The sequence below is a fragment of the Psammomys obesus genome, unplaced genomic scaffold, assembly GCF_907164565.1.
Source record: "Psammomys obesus unplaced genomic scaffold, mPsaObe1.curated_primary_1811, whole genome shotgun sequence".
NCBI lineage: Eukaryota > Metazoa > Chordata > Mammalia > Rodentia > Muridae > Psammomys > Psammomys obesus.
In genome coordinates, this window is record NW_026585895.1 from 30,761,327 (window position 1) to 30,777,422 (window position 16,096).

Genomic DNA, 16,096 nt, shown 5'->3' on the forward strand with positions numbered 1-16,096 from the left:
GATTTCTAGTTTAATAAAACAAAACAAAACCAGACATTTAATTTTGTAATTGAAAACCACCATTATTTTCATTGGGAAAAAAATTCACTATTTATAATTTTTTAAATGTTTACTTTTCTGTAGCTCAGATGGGCCTAGAGCTCACTTTCTAGGCCAGCCTGGCCTTGAACTCACAGTCATTCCCCTGCCCTAGCATCCCAAGTGGCATGAACCGACATGCCTCATACAGATTCAATGTTTTAAATAACTGTGGATATGTGAGCACGAGCACATACACACCTCTATATCCGTATCTGTATGTGGATATGTATCCATATATATCATATCATAGATAACAGGATGTCGGCACCAAGCTGTCTGGATAGATAGATAGAGATATAAGGATATATAAACAGAGAGAGAGAGAAAGAGATGAGATAGTGATAGCGAGATAGAGATATATTAAGCTTAGGCAACTCTGTTATACCTGATCCCTATCCCAAAACCTTAATTATAGCTGTGCCCAGGGGTACACAGGTAGAATGACTAATTATGCTACACATTGACTGACTCTCCATAAAAAGCACTTGACTATTTACTACATTGCCTGAGAAGGTGGACATGTATGAAGAGCACCTTTGCAATATGAAATCTGTTTTCAAAAGTAAGTTTGGATACTATACAGAAACACAGATGATCACACGTATCCGTTGGGTTGATCCCATATGGGAGCAGCCTGATTGCTCCCTGCAGAAAACTGAGGCATTTCTATATCCATTTCCCCAAACGCTTGCTAGAATACTCTGGGCTGGGTACTGATGAAAGTATGAATTTCTAGGACTTTCTCCTAAAGTTCTAGAAACTAATTAACGCAGTAGGTCCGTAGACAAGCCCACAATGCAGTGCTTCTTGTGGTAAAATATAGTAAGCCCCACGATGGTGCCTTCCGTTTGAGTTCACTCTACCTTAATCCGCATTGCACCTGCGATCCTGAAAATGACCAGGTTGCCCCCTAGGGCCCTGGAATTTAGGGAAAGCAAGAGTAGATGAAGTTCGAAGTTCCAGGCTCAAGATAGGGGAACTACTAGGGGCCACCAATGTCCAATCCAGTCACCAAAACTCAAAGGTTCTGCTGTAGACCAACAGCTGTGATGACAGCATCTTTCGGTACATTTTCCCCATGAGTTTTTACGTGCTGGTCACTGGGAAGGAGATTATAACTGATACAGAAGCTTTGCCCTGAAAAGGTTCAGCTTCATAGAAAGAACAGGCAAGAAAACAGCTACACTGTGACCTGAGGACAGGAAGGACGGTGGGAGCACAGGAGGACCGCAGCCTAAACACTCCTGAAGGGCAGTTCTCAGGATGTCTGCACCAAGGCTGTCCTGATGAGTGGGGGGCAAGGGGGACAAGCATGTGGCGAGCTGCCAGCTCACCCTTCAGCCCACGCTAGTAGGTGTGAAGCCTGTGGCCATACTCTGTGTGTTCCGACACACGTGAGGAAGAAGGCTCACCTCCTCCTCACAGCAGGGTTTTACCAACCTCTCTCTCTCTCTCTATTCTTTCTCGGGGTCGGGGGGGGGGACATTGTGTCCTGCCATCACGGATTTAGTTTCTTGGTTTCTCACATGTTTAGCTCCCTAGGAAAACAATTAACCATGTCTCTGTTGCCTCCCATAGCTGAAATATAAGGAAGTTTACCAAAGAAACAAATCTAACTGCACCATCAAGCCAGATGCTGTCCATATCAAAGCAGCCAAAGATGCTTACAAAGTCAACACCAACGTAAGTTCCAAGCTGCCCCCAGGCCAGCCCTAGTCTCTTTTTGCTGCTATAATAGAATACCTGTGACTGGGTAATTTACAGAAATGGATTAGGTTCTAGAGCTGGGGAAGTCAAGAGCATATGATTATCTGGCATGGCTCCTCTTACCTCCATTATCCCATGGCAGAGAGCAGAAGGGCAGGAGAGCACTTGGGAAAGTCTAAGAGAGCAAATGGTTACTCTCCTGTAGCCTGGGCCGCAATCATCCCGGAGGCTCTGTTTTCATGACCGCCTCGCCTGCCGAAAGTCTCAACTCCTCATGGCATCCCAGTGGCAGGAAAACCTCAACATGACATTTGGCGCTGGCTGTGGTGCACCACCTGAACCACAGCCAGGGTGGTAGGGATCTAGCCACTTTTGCAAGCATGTGACCTTTCCAATCTCTTTATGAGGCGAAGCTCTGCCTGTCCAGATGACACGATCAGCTCCAGGAGCACGAGAAGCAAATGATATTAAGGACTAAATGCTCTTTCTGCTCTTCGTGAAGGAGCCTGAAGAGGAGCAAGGGTGGCCTCATCACCCATTAATCCCCTTAGTGTTTGTGGGTAGCTGAGCCCAGAAGTTCCTTCTGAAAGGAAGGCAGTGTTTCGGAAAGTGCTTCAGCATCTTTCACCCTTTGCTCTGTGTTCTCTGCCCTAAGCTCTAATATCTGCTTCTGGAGGAGAAAACAGAGTTGCTAACTGCTGTCAGGCACATTGTCTGGACCCTCCACTTGCTTAGATCTTCCCTGCATTGATTCGTCTCTTTAGCTGGCGGACCCTAAAGACTCACACACAGAAACAACTCTGCATTAGATGGGCACCAACCTTTAAATATATATAAAATAGTGTCACGAAACATTAATAGTCCAACTGATTCTCACTCATTCCAGAAGCAGCCATTTGTTGGGGCCTGTAAACTAAAGTGCCACAGGAGCTGGCCGGTCTCTTAAGAATGAGTCAGTGGGCAATAAATCGAAAAATAGATGTGGGAAGGAGATGCAGTAAAACAGACACTGTGAAATCTAAGTGGTGGCCGTATATACTCTCTGTAATATTCTGGCCACCTTTACAGAAATACCTGTAATTTACTTACAAGTTAACAAGTACTTGACTCCGAAGGGTGGATTGGCAGTTAAGGTAGATTGTAGAATCACTTCACCTGGAGGTATTTCAAAGCTTCAGCACCGATTTGGGAGCATAGATAGGTAATCTGGGTGACTGACAACCCGCATTGGGCACAGACAGTTTCATGAGGGTTCTGTGAGCTATAATTTGTGGAATGTTAAACCGCCAGAGTCCCCCTGTGCTTTGCATGGATGCATAAACTCAGCCTGAGCGTTGTCTTTCTGTCACATTCAAAACAGCTGGACTACAAGAAACAATATGAAGCCAACAAAGCGTACTGGAAGTGGACGCCTGACCGTCCTGACTTCCTCCAGGCTGCCAAGTCGTCCTTACAGCAGAGTGACGTAAGAGAGGAGATAGACCTGTGGGTGTTCCCAATACTCCCTGCTGGGGCACTCGCCCCAGCTGATTTAGGGTCCTGAGTAGAAGGAAGTTTGAGGGGAGGGGTAAGTTCATGAAACAACTGGACTCAGGGGCACTGAGGGCTCAGAGACCTGAAGGTAGAGAGGAATTGTTTGGGAGAGCTGAGTCTTGGTCCTGGTCCTGATCCTAGGCCCGAAGGGATGAATCCAGCATGTGGTAGCAGTGAGAGGCCAGGAAGCCCCTCCCTTGACTCTGGGAACTGGTATTCCCACCAAAGGCTCCTCTCTGGTTAATCAAATGACCTGCTTCCTCTGCTTTCTTCTATCACAGTTTGAATATAAGCTGGACAGAGAGTTTCTCAAGGGCTGCAAGCTTTCTGTCACTGATGATAAGGACATGGTGCTGGCCCTCAGGAACTCCTTAATAGAAAGTGATGTAAGTACTCAGCCTTCTATGATGTCTCCCCTGACTCAAGGCCGTGGCTGGAAGCAATTGTCTCCAGAAACATCCAGGGCAGGACAGAAGCTCTCTCTGTAAGAGCTCAGCTGTGGTCCTGACACACGGTCCTGCCCTTCGTACCATCCGTGATGAGCCAGCTGGAAAAGTGGCATCTGGAAAAGTGCTGCTGAGCCCAGGGTGGTTCTTAGCTTATACTGCAGCCAGCAGTTCACACAGCCCAGACCGGGAATCTGAAGGTCCGGCTGGATTCTGTCCCAAATTTCAAGTTTCTTTTCTGTGGGATTCTGTTCTTCCTACCTCGTACTTCCCACATCTGTAAAGGAAGAAAGACTGTGTTTCCAGGCCTGATGGGTGTCTAATGACATATTTGAGAATACTCTGAACTAAAGCAAAGATTTACCATGCAGTTTTTCATACTTATTCAAACCTCAACTTCAAAGATGTCAGGGAAAAAAAAGTCTTCAATGAGCATTAAATCTGTGATTGTATTTCTTTTTCACAGTGTTATTTTCTCAGCTATTGTTGAGGGATTTGGGGGATGAATGTAAATGTTAAAGCTACTCAAAAAAGGTAAAGATGTGCCTCCTCCCTTTCTACTCCCACAGCTGAAATACAAAGAGAAACATGTGAAGGAAAGAGGAACATGCCATGCTGTGCCTGACACCCCGCAGATCCTCCTGGCAAAGACTGTCAGCAATCTGGTGTCTGAGGTAACCCACCCACCGCATATATGCTTCCCTGCCATCTCCGGCTGAGGCCCCAAGCAGAGCCCTTAATAAGCTCTTTGTGGATTCCCCCAGAACAAGTACAAGGACCATGTCAAGAAGCACCTGGCCCAGGGCTCGTACACCACACTGCCAGAGACCAGGGACACAGTTCATGTCAAGGCAGTGACCGAGCACGTCAGTGACGTAAGTAGCCAGCCACAGAGCTCTTGACGGCAACTCCGGGTCAGGTCAAAGCCAGCCAACTTGTGGCTCACAAATGCTTGCTTTTATGTATCGGCACTCTTAACCTGAGTGCCTGTATCCAACTGTGGCAGACGCAGGCTTCGCTCCATAGCATATCCTACAATATAGGGCCTAACTACTGTTCACAGTGGGAGGGAGCAGTGCCAGTTAAGAGTGGTCTCTGCTGTCGTTAAGCATCTGTACAATGTGAGAGCTAAAATCACCTTGTGCACCTCAGTAATCTCTGCCCGCCGCATCCTGCCATTCTAACCTGTGACTCATGTATTTTGAAGGTAAGAATCAGGAGTAAGCATTTGATGTGCTGGGATTCAGCTCTCCAAGCTTGCCTGGGTGGTTCTGGTGTTGGTCCAATAGAGAAAAGATGGGGAGGAAGTAGAATGTGACCCCACAGATCAAAGTTCCAACTGGCATCCTCATGAGGAGCCGTGGATTTTCCTGGAGATCCATTTAGATTCCTCAAGTAAATCTTTTTCTCACCTCCCCCTGCTCACATGAATCATTCTGCTGCTGTTTAGACAAATTACAAAAAGAAGTTTGTCAAGGAGAAAGGGAAGTCCAACTACTCCATCATGCAAGAGCCTCCAGAGGTGAAGCACGCCATGGAAGTGGCCAAGAAGCAGAGTGACGTAAGTTTCTTCCGTCACCCCACGGCTCACACGAGGCGGTGGGCTCAAACGAGTGCACGTTCCTGCTCTAGTGCTCTCTCTAGAAAGTTTCAGAAGGACCGTGGTGGAAACTGGCTTGCTTTGATGTCCACCCATGTTGTTGACGTTTAATGAGGACCTTTGGAAATCCTGTATAACTCGAGTAAGCATTTCCTTCCCCACATTAAGGTTGCCTATAAAAAAGATGCCAAAGAGAATCTGCACTACACCACCGTGGCTGATCGGCCAGACATCAGGAAGGCCACCCAGGCAGCCAAACAGGCCAGTGAGGTAAGAGTGTCATTAACATGACCCTGGCACCGAGTGGCTAGTGTGGGCAAGAACAGCACGTGTACCACCAAGACCACAACTGGCCGTTTTGGTTTTCTCTGACCCAGGTGGAATACAGAGCCAAGCACCGCAAGGAAGGCAGCCACGGGTTGAGCATGCTCGGCCGCCCAGACATCGAGATGGCCAAGAAGGCAGCCAAGCTGAGCAGCCAGGTAATAGGAAAGGGCAAGCCGTGGTCCCAGTGTGACACTTTACAAACTGTATCGTAAGGAGTGATTGCAGTATCAACAACGGAAGAGATATAGGACCTTACGTTGCACTGGAGCACTTTAAGAAGTCTTGAGGACCTCAGCTCATTTCTTGCTAAGCAATCTAGGTGCTCTAGTTTTCCACATCACCCTTTATAGGTGCGCATCTAGCAGCTTGTGTATTCAACTGCTCTCATGGGACAAAGGGTGCCTCTTCTCAGGCAGTTAAGATTTATACCCAGGAGGTGCTTCATAATTGAGTCACCTGTGAGAGACTTGGTACTGTGTAACAGTCATGAAATTCTAACTTCTAAAGCCCAACCGTGTCAAGGAATCTTTACTCTTTCATGTAACACACAGATGAAAGTGCCCCGGCTAGGCGTGGCTGTCTATGGGTGAGCAAATGTCCTCAGGTTCTTGTCTCTGTAGCTAAATAATTAGTCTGGTGTGGTGAGCGCTTGGCCAAGGTATACACAGGGTGTATGGAGAGTGCTTCATTTCAACAGACTTTGTATTGTTGAGAAGAAAGGCTCAGAATTGCATTGCCCAAAGCCAACTGCATTCCCTAATCTCTACAGTGCCTGCAAGTTTACACAGGTTTTCAGAATTCAGCTCAGAGAGCTGCAGCCTAACCTTAGCTCTCACAGAGGGACAACCTCTGATCTGACTACAGATCAAGAGTCTCTTCTTTCTCCTCTGCTTTGGAAATCCTGTCTTCACCTTCCTCATTGTCCATTATCTTCAACTATTCGTTTGAAGAAATAGGTTCAGGATTCATGGGGTTCTTGTGTATACTGACCTCCAGAAATACCAAACGTGATATTATAAACCAATAATACCAAGTTACAAAATAGGAAAACAGGTTGGAATTATTAAGAGGGAAAAGGTTCAGACGACTGCTAACTTAAACAAATAAGATTTCTATAGTACTTATTCTGTCAGTACCAGCGCTTACTTACTGGGCCAGGGTTACCTGATATGGCTGATGAGAAATGAATCTCGGCCACGCATGGGCTGGAGGGGATCCCAGCAAGAGTGAGCTGTGACAAGTTTATTGCAAGCAATCAGACTTTTTAGACCTTTATCAGCTGGAGGCTTCAAGGATCAATGTAATTGTACTTTCCAGGATACGATGACATTTGCAAACTATACAGAGCACACAAGATTAACATCTAAGACTAATTGTCCAGCCACGCTTCTGTATGCTTCAGATTTCTAAGGAACACAGAGAAGCACAGGCAACCGTAATGCTTCACTGCCTGAGGGGGTGCCTCGGTTTCTCAGGAACTGAAAGGCACACGGTGTCCACAGGAGCAGCAAACTCTAACCTGAAAAACCTGTCATGTACACCTCTCTGGCAGCTAGACCATGCCAACTCTATCATTTCCTGCACTTACATTTAAATTTTCTATTCAATATTTTATCATAAATTAGTAGAATCACATAACCACTTGAGACCAAAATATAACATGACTAACTTTTTAAATAGAAAAAAAAATTATAATCTTGTAGTGAAAAATATTAAGAACTTAAAATATAAACCATTCTTCATGTTTTTAAATGTTAAAGGTTATCCAGTTATCAAATTATTTGGTGTGGGAACTTTGAAAACTTAAGTGTTTTGGAACATCAAGAGGCCTGTAAATCCTGTGTAAATTCCTATCCCAAGTAAATCCTGTGTTGTGAAGAATACCTCTTGCCTGAACTCTTTATGAGCTCATCTTCCTGGCTCACATCCCATGAAAGGACTACTTTTTTTTTTTTTTTTTTTAGAGCGTTTGATAGTGTTTTGTGTAGCCCTGGCCCAAGGGACCATGGCTGTGGGTGGTCTTCCCCATTCTGACTTTGCTGTGGAGTTGCTCAATGCCATGTACATGTGTGTCTAAACACACACACCTATGATGAAGAGACGTTAAGAAAAACTTAATTAGAAATGGAAGAATGAAGGCAGCAAGGCAGTCCCTCTGGCTTTCTTGTTTTCTTGGCATTGGTCAGAAGACTGACAAAGATGCACTTTTTCCTGTTGTTTGTTTATTTGCTTTGTGTGTTGGAACATGTGGATTGCTGCAAGAAATTGTTGAGGAGGTGACATCATATGGTCTCTCTTTCTTCACAGAGCTTTCCTTCTGAAACACACTTGGAGCAGGAAGATATTAAAATATTTTCTCCATAGTTCTTTCACTCTTTGTAAAAAACAAAACAGTCTTCTTGGGTGTAATTTTTTATTTGGGGATTGTTTTTCAGTTTTTACAAGTATTAATGTCTCATTCAATGCCCTGAAAACGAGCTAGAGTTAGATGTTAAACCATTAAATAGTTAAAAATAAATATAAAAAAGAAAACTAGGCCAGGCATGGTGGCACATGTCTTTAATTCCAGCACTCAGGGAAACAGAGGCAGGCAGATCTCTGTGAGATAGAGGCTGTCTGGTCTACAAAGTGAGCCCAGAATAGCCAAGACTACACTGAGAAACCTTGTCTCAAAAAAACAAAAAGAAGAGGAGAAGGAGGATGAAAGGAAGGATAGGAAGGAAGGATAGGAAGGAAGGAAGGAAGGAAGGAAGGAAGGAAGGAAGGAAGGAAGGAAGGAAGGAAGGAAGGAAGGAAAAAGAAAGAAGGAAAGAAGGAAAGAAGGAAAGAAACTAATTTATAACCACTTCCAGCACTGTGCCAATAACTGAGCCTTGTGCTGCCTCTTGTTAGGTAGGCCGTGGAGAGGAAAAGTGGTTTTGGTTGTTGTTTGTGTTGTTAATTTTAAAAGTTGAAAATTTATGTAAACTTGAAATGTATGAAGAAAGTGAAATGAAACAAACGGAATGGCTGCTCTTTGGAGCAAATACTCCTTCAGAAGGAAATTACATTCCCAGAGACAGAAAGCAGATGTCCTGCACACTTTCAGGTTCTGTTCTCACTCAGCACAGGTGTCTGTTTCTTCCTGTCCCCATGTGGACTGGTGCACTTTCTCTTGGTGTCATGGCTGTGGTGACCATCCCTATTCTTCTGAGTTTCTAAATATAAGCTTTTGCCTTCTGGTCTGGACACCAGCTCTTCCCACGGTGTCTTGGCTCCCACAGAGTTTGCCTTTGGGAATGAACTGCTCTCAGAGCAGAGCCCTATAGGGCTGGCTACCTTCTGTTCCTGGGAAGTGGCTTTGGCTTCCATCCCTATCTGCTGTCTTTGTGTCTGCAGTGCCTCCTCGGTCCTCAGGCATCTTCCTTCTCTGCCTCCCACTCTGGATGCAGACGGAGTGTGTGAGTCCCTGCTACTGCTTCTCCTCTGTGGCAGGCTTCACCAGTTTCAGACTTCACACTGTGTCTGTTGTGCTGGGCATGTCAGGTAATAGAGAAGTACTGTGATGAAGCCCGACAGAGTGAGGTATTCTGGTATGGGGACAAGTGATACTTCCACCTTGTTCTTTCCTTTTTTCGTTGGGAGTCTGTGTGTTAGCTGCTATCGGTTGCAAGGAGAATCAGCAGCCGTCTCTGGTGAAGGTTGAGAGAGGATTGAACCTGTGACTTTCCGTAGGTTGTGTGACAGACCAAATGCAACGCACACAGCTACTTGCCCCAGAAAGGGAGCTCATCACAGACCAAAGTAATGATTGCAGCAGAGTCCAGTTATGGGGAACCAGTGGCGGTTATTTGGAGGGCTTCTAACAAGAGTATGGGTGAGGGGATACATCCAAGGAGCAATGACACACAAGTAGCTGCTTCGAAAGAAAGGCCACCGCAGCCTGGTGAGGACTCCTGAACCCTGCAGCCCCGGACCTCACGCAGCTTGCAGGCAACAGTGTTCCTTCCTTTAGAAGTTGGCTGCTTGGCCTCCACCCACACACACTGTTTATCCTTTTATAACTGTTGGTTGGGACACTCAAGAATCTTCCAAGGTCCATTGTTCCCTCCCTCCCCCCCCCCACACTGGCCTTTTGTTTATCTCCTGTATACTTCCTGGGGTGAGGGTTTCAATCTGGAGGAAATGTTCCAACCCTAAGAGCCAAACGCTGCCTTTTAATTGTTTTAACCTGTAGCCAGAGTGGAACGCTAGTGGACTTCTAGAATTGATCCTCTAATGTTAGTGACGAAGGCACTTTATCAGTAAGGAAAGTCTTCAGTCACTCCATTATTTGGTTGAATTCTCCAATAAGTAGCTATTTTTTATGTGTCTTACTTGGGTATAATGACCATCTCTTCCTTCCATATACTCCTTTGCATATCCTTGCTCTTAAGTGCTCCAGAAGTACAATGAAGCTTATGTTCCTCATTATTCCAAAGTGTTTCACTTCTTCATTTCAAATCTGATACTTGAAGTGATTACCCACTAAGTCATCTCACTGGTTCCTGTGAGATAATAAATAATAATAATAATAATAATAATAGTGATATATAACAAAACCCTATTTTAAAATAAAAATAAATTCACCTACCTTAACAAATTCCTATCAAGATTTGCTATTTACAACTCCCTCTCAGTTCCTTGGGTCAGCTCTCTGATGTTTGAGGTGTCCAGGTGAGAAAGCTAAAATGATCCCAGGATCGTAGATAGCCTCTCTGACTTCAGCCTAAAGCTATTTATTGGAGAGAGGATTTCCCTGTGTAGCTTCGGGTGGCCTGGAACTCTGTCTGTAGGTCAGACTGGCCTCAAACTCACAGAGATCAGCTTGCCTCCGCCTCTGCCGGGGGTAAAGGTGTGTGCCATCGCCAGCCAGCCAGCCAGCTTTTACTGCTTAGCCTTTACTGGTATTGGCAAGATGTCATGTTGATGCCCCTAGATAATAGGATGAGCAAAGCCAGCACTGCCCCGTATCACTTCATACCATTCCTGAGTGTCCGTTGCCCTGGGTAACCACAGACAGTACTCCTTTACACTCTCAAAACTGCCCCACTGGAGCAACAAACTATGTGACTACTTTGAACACGGGCATATTCACTACTGCTTATGTTTCCCTAGTCAGAAGCTCAGGAATAATCTGGATGTCTGCCTCTGTTGTTTAGATTAAATACAGAGAAAATTTTGACAAAGAAAAGGGGAAGACACCAAAATACAACCCGAAAGACAGCCAGCTCTACAAAACTATGAAAGACGCTAACAACCTTGCAAGTGAGGTATGTTCTGTAATTGTGGTAAATGACCTAACATAGTGTTTGCCATTTTACCTTGTTTAAGGATCATTAATCAGAGTCACAGTGTTCTCCTATCACCACCATAATTTCCAAAGCTTTTAATTACCCTAAACAAAAGCAGCGCCATTGAGCAACCCTTACTTCCCCACACTCCTGGTAACTTCTCTGTTTGTATGAATCTGCCTAATATAAATGAAATACTACAATATATGTCTTTGTGTCTTGTTTTACTTAGCATAGCATTTCAAGGTTCCATCATAGTACTTAATTAGCTCTGCGTTCCAGTTTACCGCTCAGTAACATTTACCTGTATATACGTCACCCTTTTGTTAATGCTATCCATGTATCTATTGGTGGACACTCCAGTCATTTCTCCTTTTTAGCAACGATGCACAAAGTGCTTTTCCTTCACAGCCATCCCCAGAACTCGTTTCTTACTTATCTTATCTTCCTTAGTGCTGTTTTCCATTTCCTGTTTATGTGATCGTCAGTTTTTCCTTCTTCCCTGTTAGGTTAAATATAAGGCTGACCTGAAGAAACTCCACAAACCTGTGACGGACATGAAGGAATCTCTGATTATGCATCATGTCCTGAATACAAGCCAGCTTGCCAGCTCTGTAAGCTCCATCATTGGTTCTGGAAGCAACTCCTTTCGGCCATTCACAGCTCGCTTCTTCCTCTGAGCTCCTATAGTCTCTCTCTGCTGCTGATACACTACATTTATTACAGAATTTCTATTTGATGACATTTCTCCGAATTACGTTAATCTACCAGTTCTGCATCGACTACTGTGCCTCTGAGGGTGTAAAAATGCTTCCATTTGGGCTCAGGGTGTAGCTGCATAGTGTTTACCCATGGGTTTGATGCCCAGGAGAAAAACAAAAGACAAGCAGCTCTAGTCCTCCTAATGACATAAAAAGCTCATCTAAAACAGCCTCTTGCTTTCAATGATACCTACTTAGAAGCAGCCACAGCAGGCCAGTGTTTGCACGTAGTATTTATCAACAGGACTATACTTAGAGCTCTAGCTATCCAGCTTTGTTTTTGTTTGTTTGTTTGTTTGTTTGTTTGTTTGTTTTGGGGGTGGCAAGGGATGACAAGCATTTGTATATAGCCTTGGCTGTCCTGAAACTCACTGTGTAAGCCAGACAGGAATTGAACACAGACATCTGACGCTTCTGCCTCTCAGTGCTGGGATTAATGGTGCATGGTACATGCCTGGCCCTCAGACACCTAACCTAAAGAGGGAAGACTGAGAAGTTGCTCTGCCTTCCCCCTGATGCATTTTCTTGCTTCTTCTCCTCAGTACCAGTACAAGAAGAACTATGAGAAGAGCAAAGGCCACTACCACACGATACCCGATAACCTGGAACAGCAACACCTCAAAGAAGCCACTGAGCTGCAGAGCATAGTAAGTGCATTAAGATGGCTTCCCCACACCCAGCTTCCGTCACTCACAGGATCAAAACCTGGTATCAAGTCCATTCTAGAAATGAGGCTTTTGATAGAGTTGTTTGAGAAAACACTCACAGGTACTGGGGCTTTGAATTTGGTAACAGTTTGAGAGTGTTATATTAACAGTATTTATATAGACTAGAGACATGGACACGCTGTACTGTGTTACTCATGTCATAACAGGGCCGGAAGCGTGACAGTTAATTTCCTGGAGAGACAAACCCCTTACAGTAACCCTGATGTACCCCTTGAGTCTACATCCCAAGTCAGGAAACACCAGTAGATGACAGGGCATCCAGGAGGAGAAGCTTACACTGCCGGAGTCTCTGAGTGTTATCATTTTTCTCAGGGGAAAGAATTTACTGTTAACGTGGCCTTGCTACCACAAAACCACCATTATGGGGATCCCCTTGGGTATTAGCCAGAGAGCGAGTCGCTGAAAGGGCCCCACATCCCGTGTAAAGCAGCGTGTGTCCTCCTCCACTGTCCCATCATAAGCAAGAGAGCCGAGTTGAGTGATGCCGTTGAGGTTATGCGTAGAAGGACCTTTGTCTTTCTTTCAATCTCTCAGTTTCTCCTCTGAGAGAGATTTTGTGTGACTCTCCTGTTATAAGGAGGCAGCAATTTTACTTGATAATGTCAAATTTAGTCATAATTCAGTCCAGGTGTAAACTAGTTTTCATTTCCATGCCAAGTTATGACAAATAGTAAAATACGTACATAGTGATGGCCAGGAGGGAGCTATTCCACATACGTTCTCCATTCAGTTGAGAGCACAGGTCTCTGATGATAGTTCTTATCAAAGAAGTAGGGGGTTTTATCAGAAATATTAACAGATACTATTTATTGTCAAAGCTTTCAGATATCCATATCAAATCTTGGCCAATCTCATATATGGGCTATTTTCTCCAAGCATCATTTCCAGAAATCAATACTTAAGTCAGCTGATTGTTGCCAATAATTCTTCTTCGTCTCTAAATTAAATCTAAGCGTGTAGATTATTCTCTTGAGACAGCACTGACTTTTCATCCCCACCCCTACCATATCCACAGGCATGAAAAGCCTCAAAAGCCCTAGGTCTGTGTCATAGCAGGAATATCTTTTGAGTAACAACAAGATGAGCCAACTAGACATCAATTTGTCAGAGTTCTTTCCCTAGCTGGATAGTGGCCAATTTGTGTAATCCCAGCACATAAGAAGCTGAGGTCAGACGATTGTGAGTTTAAGGCCAGCCTGTGATATATCGTGAGAACCTGTCTCGGATAATATTAAATAAGCTAATAAGTTGTCTGTAAGTAAAGTCCCTGACTAGGAATTGACAAGCAGGGAGATATTGAACAGACCTTCTCATCACTAGGTGAAATACAAAGAAAAATATGAAAAAGAACGAGGAAAGCCCATGCTGGACTTTGAGACTCCCACATACATCACTGCCAAAGAGTCTCAGCAGATGCAGAGTGGGGTAAGTTCTTCAGAAACACCACACAGCAAAGGCGCCATCAAACCAACGAAGGCAGCTTGGCCCAGGAGCACTTCCGGCCTCCTGCGGCATTATCCAAAAGCAGTAGGAAGTAGAGCTTTCAAACCTAAAATCTCTCCCACCGCAGAAAGTCCACCATACAATTATTCTCTTTAAGGCGTTTTGAGTAGCATTTGGCATACATGTTTTGTTCCAACAAACATTTTCACGCAATTTGAATACACTTATTTCTGAAAATGAAAAAAAAATTATGTGGGCTACAATTTGGATTTTTCCTTGCTGACTGGAAAGTCCCCCCGCACGGGTGGATCATTGCTTCACCCCACTGTCCGCTCAGTGGGGTGCCCTAAACCAGCCAAGAGGGGCTCCATACCTGCACACACACATTTCCTGGGCCAGTATCTACTACAGCCAAGTCAGAGAATCGGCCCACTTGCCCATCAACAGATGAATATCTATGGAAAAAGTCACACGTTATATACACAACGGAGTTCTACCGAGCGATAAAGAAGGGAGTTGTTGTGTAACTTGTAGGAAAATGGGTGGGACTGGAGGTCATCATATTAAGTTAAATAAGACTTAGACAAATGTCCTATGTTTACAGAATCCAGATTTTTTTTTTAAAGACATGAATGCAGAGAGGGAACTATTTGTGAAGAAGACCAGGAGTGAAGAAGGGGAGAAAAGAAAGACAAAGAGACAGAGCCCAAGATGGAGTGGGGAGAGGTGCAGATATGATCAAAAGATATTAAGTCAAAATGCCATGTTCCCTATAATAAACAGCAGGGATAGTTTAAAAACAGTTCTTTTTCACTTTGAACTATAGTGGAGAATGGAATTTTACTTATACTCCCAGGGAAATAGGCTTTTGGGGATCTTCTTTGCCTCTTCTCCATGAAGCTTCTCTCTGACTGTAACAACCAATGGAAAAGTAGTTTGTGGACTTCCCCTGTGATATGGAAAGTTTATCCCCTGTGATATGCAGGTCATGGAAAGTTTAGAACAGGCTTAAATAATTGGTGAATCTGAATAAGGTAATATAAGAGTACTTTGTAATATTCTTGCAGCTTTTGAGGGGAGGGGGAATTAAAACCCCACAAAGATAAGTCACAAAAGCATGCGTCTACCATCTATTCCTGGTCTCTGTGAGATTGAAGTCATGTGTTGAAGGGAGAGGGGAGAGGGGAATAACCCTTTCATTCAATTATGGATGAAACCCAAATTCCTAAGCTCCTGCCTCACTGTCCACCTAGGCTTTAGCCCCTTACTGCCCCCCTAGAGTTCAAGAAGACATGACTGTGTGATGCCAGAGCCTAACAGTGCTGGCACGTGGTAGATGTTGACTCTTAAATGAAGAGATATAAAAGGAAAATACAACAGGGGTTGTGACACATACCTACCACCTCAGCACACAGGAGGCTTATTATATAGGAGGATCAGGTGTTCAAAGCCAGCCTGCCACATCTCAGAAAAATGAAATGTCATGATGGTGAAGAGTGCCAATGCAGATTCAGTCTCTCAGCGGTTTCTTTTAATTTTATCCCCTGGAGCTGCTGTAAATTCTAATAAAATATTTTGTCCCCTTTAAAAGCAAACAAACAAACAAAATGGGAATGAGCTGATGAGATGGCTCAGTCATTAAATGCACTGGCTGTTCTTCCAGAGGATCCAGGTTTGATTCCCAGCACCCACATGGCAGCTCACAACTGTCTGTAACTCCAGTTCCTGAGGAGTCTAATACCCTTCTTCTGGCAATGCTCCCATACACATAAAAATTAAACAAAATAGTTTAAAGTGGGACAGAACCAGGAGATGGCTCAATGTATAAAGCACATAGCTAGAAGCCTGACAACCTGATGATGTTGTCTTGATGACCCACAAGACCCAAGGAAAGAACTGACTCCTCCAATTTGTCCCTGCCCTCCACACACGCACCATGGCATAAGCACCGTGGCATAAGCACCGTGGCACATGTGTGCCCATACTCTCACACATCACCCACAATAATGGAAATAATAATAAAATAATTAAATGAGACAGTCTCAGGAAGAGAATCCCGTGGTTAGGGTCAGCTCCATCACAACCTTAGATAGACTTTGGGGGAGTCATCAAAGAACTTCAGAATCCCTTTGGAGCCATGCACTACCAGCAAAATATT

General features: G+C 44.4%; 1 protein-coding gene across 1 annotated transcript in view; it reads left to right on the forward strand.

The window, feature by feature from the left end:
* Neb (nebulin) overlaps positions 1-16,096 on the forward strand; it is a 192,214-nt gene that overhangs the window by 152,193 nt on the left and 23,925 nt on the right. The window contains exons 116-127 of the mRNA XM_055600265.1: positions 1,660-1,764; positions 3,149-3,253; positions 3,603-3,707; positions 4,337-4,441; positions 4,532-4,642; positions 5,218-5,328; positions 5,536-5,637; positions 5,745-5,849; positions 10,875-10,985; positions 11,516-11,620; positions 12,310-12,414; positions 13,816-13,920. Coding sequence (XP_055456240.1) covers positions 1,660-1,764; positions 3,149-3,253; positions 3,603-3,707; positions 4,337-4,441; positions 4,532-4,642; positions 5,218-5,328; positions 5,536-5,637; positions 5,745-5,849; positions 10,875-10,985; positions 11,516-11,620; positions 12,310-12,414; positions 13,816-13,920 — 1,275 coding nt within the window. The remainder of the gene's footprint in view (positions 1-1,659; positions 1,765-3,148; positions 3,254-3,602; positions 3,708-4,336; positions 4,442-4,531; positions 4,643-5,217; positions 5,329-5,535; positions 5,638-5,744; positions 5,850-10,874; positions 10,986-11,515; positions 11,621-12,309; positions 12,415-13,815; positions 13,921-16,096) is intronic.